This window comes from Cibotium barometz, chromosome 19 (assembly GCF_041138505.1).
Source record: "Cibotium barometz isolate CiBa-2024 chromosome 19, ASM4113850v1, whole genome shotgun sequence".
Classification (NCBI taxonomy): domain Eukaryota; kingdom Viridiplantae; phylum Streptophyta; class Polypodiopsida; order Cyatheales; family Cibotiaceae; genus Cibotium; species Cibotium barometz.
In genome coordinates, this window is record NC_141064.1 from 19,034,147 (window position 1) to 19,039,243 (window position 5,097).

Genomic DNA, 5,097 nt, shown 5'->3' on the forward strand with positions numbered 1-5,097 from the left:
CAATGAAAGGCTTCTAATATAGAAAGCCTCTAGCCAAAATTACTATGTTATGTGGCATCCACTTATCCATGAGTTATCAACTTTCCAAGGTAGGACCTAAAATATATTGAACACTCCCATTCAATTATATGAATTTGTGACACCATATTTTCTAATATCCATTATCTATGCATATAGAGCTTCTTGCATGGAGTCCTTGGATGCAACTCTCTAACCAGTCCACATCCCTAAACCTATTTCTTATACTTCCCTTCCCACACCTCTCCCTTTGCTCTGTCAAATAAGACCCCCTCTTCGTCCCTTCAAAGCAACAAAAAACACTCACTCGAACCATCAACATTGTCCCTTCAACGCAACAAAAAACACTCACTCGAACCATCAACATTGTCCCTTCAACGCAACAAAAAACACTCACTCGAGCCATCAACATTGAATCGACTCTTGACACCTTTTTATGCCTCGATATAAAACTCATGTATCCCCACCCTCGTTCAAGTCCCACCGTTGGTTGTATAAGTTATAAAAGCAGCATACGTAATATCCAAATCGGATAGTTAAAGCCTCCACAATGTAAGACTCTTTGCCAAAGAAGCTTTCTTGACCGGTCTGCATCATATGTTCTAAGGAACATTGGGTTCAATTCCATAGGGTCTCTTTAACTTCATGGATGTCTTGAGACATGAATAGCATCAATAAGCTAGGATAAGCTTCACGAACTTGACTTCTGAAAATAGACCGTGCAAAAGGATTGGAGAAAAAAAAATCCACATTGTAAGAAAGGTTTTTTTCCCATTATAAATTTTACAAGATATTCTGATATAAATTTTACAAGATATTCTGAACATGCACTATTTATGTGCATTTATGCGTGATGCATCACAAGAGAAATTGCTAAACACAGTAATATTGACAAAGTGATGGCAGAAGTTATGCGTTTGGATTCTTGAGGTTCCGATGCCTTCTAGATTAAGTAATCTGTAGTTTATTAAGAAGACAAATATGGAGCTCGGGTGTTGTGATTAAGGTGAATGAAGGGATAAGAGGGGTTACAATGGAAGGCAGGTTGAGGGCCGGTGGAGGGAGCAGTAATAGAGGGTGGAGATGATGAGTTCCCTCTAAGCTTGTAATTAAGCTGATCGGACGCGAGATTAAACAATTCCTCAATGGCTTCCATCTTCTCCACTTCCGCTTTGAGGAATTTGAGGTAGTGGGCGGCCTCCTCGAGCATGGAAGCTGTGTCCATCTTCATGCCGCCCGGAACCAGCCGTTGCAGGACCCTCATCTTGTTGCTGATTCGCTGCCGGCGGAGGCGAGCGGCCACGCTCTGGGGGTCCTTGGAGATCCGCACATTTTTACGCGGCTTGGGCTTGCCCACCACCATATAATTGTCACTAATACTGTTCGAATCGAGGGGCTGCATGGCCGCTGCTCGGTACATCATCTCCTTCTGCTCGGTGTGGAGATCGGCGTTACCGGCGGCGGCCGGCGGCGGCCAGGTGGCGCGGGCGAGGTTGCAGGGGCTGACGCTGGATATTTCTGGGTGACTGTATGAGATGCTGGCGGAGAGAGGCGATGCGGCCTGGATTGGTAATGGATGCGGAGGAGATGAGCTACGGATGATGTTAATGATATTATTATCAATTATGCGCTGAAAGCCAGCAGGAGAGTGTGAGCTGGGGAGCATATCAACCAGGGGTGGCTGCTGAGTATTGTGCATTACAGCTTCGTGACCAATTACATCTTCCCGTGCAGAGAGCGACATTGCGTTCATAGTTCCCACTTGGGGACTGCGTAGCGCATCAGCTCCAATTATATCACTGCTCCCATGATAAGGAAAGGCTCCCATCTGCTTCATATTCCCAGAATCAATATCCAGCGCCTGCCTCGCCCTGCTGTCCATCCAATATATAGAATTCTGGCCACCTATCTGCTCCACGATTTGAGACCCAGCTTCCATGGATGCCTCCCCCGCCATTTACCCCCACAATCCTCTGCATGTAATCAACCCTAATCAGACTCCTCTGATCTTATTACTTAACAGTACATAGCCATCTTATACTTTCATTGCAAGCCCATTAGAACTCCTTAATCTACACAACTTAACAGTACATAGCCATCTACTTTCATCGCAAGCCCATTAGAACTCCTTAATCTACAAAACTAGACATACATCACCGCAAGAACTCCTCTTATACCAGACCTAATCAAATTGCTCTAAAGGTTAATTACCTCTGATTCATGGTTAACCGCTCTCGTTACAAAACCATTGCAACCACTACAAAACCTTTCGAACTCCTTTAATTACAAAACCTTATGAACTCGACCTTGATGAACTAAGTGATGACTTCATTGAATTCCTTTAATCAAATCAATCATTGAGCTCTGCTTGATTCCATTTCATTCAGTCCTGAAGAAAATATGTTCAAAAGACTCAGTACATGACTCCGAACGTGGCTAACACACTTACATCGATTCGGCACATTTATTTTATTGCAAAAGGACGCTTCAATCTAAAGCTTGCATCAATTTATACGCAATGATTACTATATGCGATGTCTATAATATTATACTAACTCCAAGAAGCTGCGTCTAATTAAAGAATTCTCTTCCTTTCCAAATTAATGCACTCTCTAATATTAATATAATCTCAAGAAGCTGCGTCTAATCAAAGAACTCTCCGCTTCAGTAACATCACAGCACATTACCGGTTGCAGCTGTAAATTAAACAAGTTATTACAAGTAGCTACTACTTCTAGTCTCGAGACTTGTGTAAATCTAGACGTTTTGCGAAGCCTCCGCGGTGGTTTTTGACATAAGCCAAGGGAGAACCTGAACTAATCACGACTTACTAATTCCAAATCAAGGAGTTAGGCTGTAGTTTGCGAAACGTCCGTCCTTAGCTGCCCACCAGCTCTCACACTTGCAATTCTTGCTTTGCCACGTACTGTCAGTTCTTAGGAAGTGGTCTTATGTATGTGAAAACGGGAAAGGTTGGCAACACGACGGAGACGATATTGGAGAAGGAACGTCTAAGAAGGTAGATTTAGATTCGGTAAAGGGTAGTATCTCATGACTAGATTAATGGATATATGGTCCCCGCTCCCCCACCCACTATCTCCTCATCATTCCTTAATCCATTCTCTCTCTCTCTCTCTCTCTCTCTCTCTCACTCACTCTCACTCTCTCTCTCTCTCTCTCTCTCTCTCTCTCTCTCTCACACACACACACACACAACCCCCCATGGTTTGAATTACATTATTAATACTTTCAATGAGACAATGAGTGGATGATAGTACCTTACAGCTAGGAGGACCTTTGAATTAGCTTTCAAAATGTGAAAGTCGCCATGTGAAAGATGTCTCCTTTCAATCTTTCCATTCAAAGTATTTCTTTAGCACGTGCCAAAAAAGCATCAGGTCGATTCCCATGGGCCAAGCAACCAAGTACTAGATGACGTGTGTGCATGTCGTTATTTAAATATTGTTTCTATTAGTACTTGTGATATCACCCACCTTTTATATGCAAGTTCATGTGAGTTTGTTACTTTATTTAGTACTCTCTATAATTGCCTTCTTACCCTATAAATTGACATGACAAATTATATAGATCTAAGAAAGAGGCCTTTCAAAAAGGTACAATTTGACAAGTATTTTACAAGGCCACTCTCTATTTAATGCTTATATCCACATCTCTTATTTGCTTTAAATAGAGAGAAAATCCTACCTACATTTCAAAGAAAAAGACATGTTCCAAAAAGATCACTCCTAATGGATAGACCAACACGGCTACATGAGTTGACATATTGTATAATCACTTCAAGGATAAATCTTTTGAGGGACCCCAATTTATTGTATAGTTTAAAACAAGCTTAGTGAAAAATATATCTAAGACATGGATTGCCTTATTTAACTCAAAATCAAAGTCAATTGTTGTGTTTCTCCAATAATACACAATAAACGTGTCTCTAAGTTGACTTTTGTGGGATAAATAACATAAAAATATCCTTGAGAAAATGTGGTCGATCTACAGATAGCCACATGTAAAATATAGAAGTACTACACTCTGTAGAGTAACTAATTAACATACATCAATCAATTGAACCTAGTGGTCCTTTGAAGTGGCTTCCTTTCTCTCTTATATAATGTGTTAGAGTTTCCTATAACTCCAAGGGGGCATGCTGTGATGTATCACCTTCAAGCTAGTTATCTTCTTTTTCATTAGTATCACTTTCCACGCTTTGGGAATCTCTGAATTTTCCCATTGAGTGGACCGGCTTACACTTTCAACATCCTCATCAAATATAACATCTCCTGAAATAATTATCCCTTTGTAGCCGAGTCATTTAACTTTTTATTTAGTCCCAAAATGTGGTAGAGAAAAGTAATATAAACTAAGTACCAAAGTGGCCCTTTGGATCCAAATCTTTTCTTAGGAAAATCGCCCACTCCATCCATCGCAACATTGACATTGATGGTCTAATTGCGATGATCCTAAGATCACATAATTTGATCCAAAGCTTCTATTAGGAAAATTGCCAACTCCATCCACCACAAAATTATTCATGGTCTAATTGCAATGATCCTAAGATCAAATAATTTGGAGGATTTTATTAGCTTAAGACCCTAGGAAAGTTATTCTCTCAAGGTGAGTTAGAATCTGACAAATTACTCTATGACTCTTCATATTTTAATACACTTATTTTGTATATTTAAAGTCAATAAAAGTATCCATTAAGAAGAAAGATCACATTTTATTTTTATTTCTCAAATTGCATAGTATACGTAATTCCCCCAAAAAATCCTTTTATTGGAAATCCTAGGCAAGTCATATACACTCAATGTGAGTTGGAAAATCTGATAAAATCTATAATTATTTATATTTTAATAAAAGCCCCCCTTACCTCCGCATTGCATTATCATAGAGGTCTTGACATATCATAAAAGCCATACACTACAAGAGGCCTACCCCCAATATCGATGTTTTTAAGAACATAGTTTCTTTCTAGCGTGCGATCTTACAAGCCGTAATATTGTTATCGGTAATTGCATTGGTAGAAGTCATCGAAATGTGCATTGGTATGCACATACCAATGTTTTT

General features: G+C 40.0%; 1 protein-coding gene across 5 annotated transcripts; it reads right to left on the reverse strand.

Annotated features, from left to right (window-relative positions):
- Positions 1–769: 769 nt before the first annotated feature.
- Positions 770–3,000, reverse strand: LOC147628304 (uncharacterized). Of its 5 annotated transcripts, none has more exons than XM_086814141.1 (3): positions 2,850–2,991; positions 2,325–2,407; positions 770–1,991 (listed from the first exon to the last, which is right to left on the reverse strand). In XM_086814141.1, exon 3 carries the CDS (start codon positions 1,973–1,975, stop codon positions 986–988), a length of 990 nt encoding a protein of 329 aa, XP_086670267.1. In that variant the 5' UTR covers positions 1,976–1,991; positions 2,325–2,407; positions 2,850–2,991; the 3' UTR covers positions 770–985. The 5 variants fall into 5 exon arrangements, with proteins under 5 accessions (XP_086670267.1, XP_086670264.1, XP_086670266.1 ...); XM_086814138.1 differs by having other exon boundaries at positions 2,230–2,407; XM_086814140.1 differs by lacking the exon at positions 2,325–2,407 and having other exon boundaries at positions 2,850–3,000.
- Between the last annotated feature and the right edge of the window lie 2,097 nt (positions 3,001–5,097).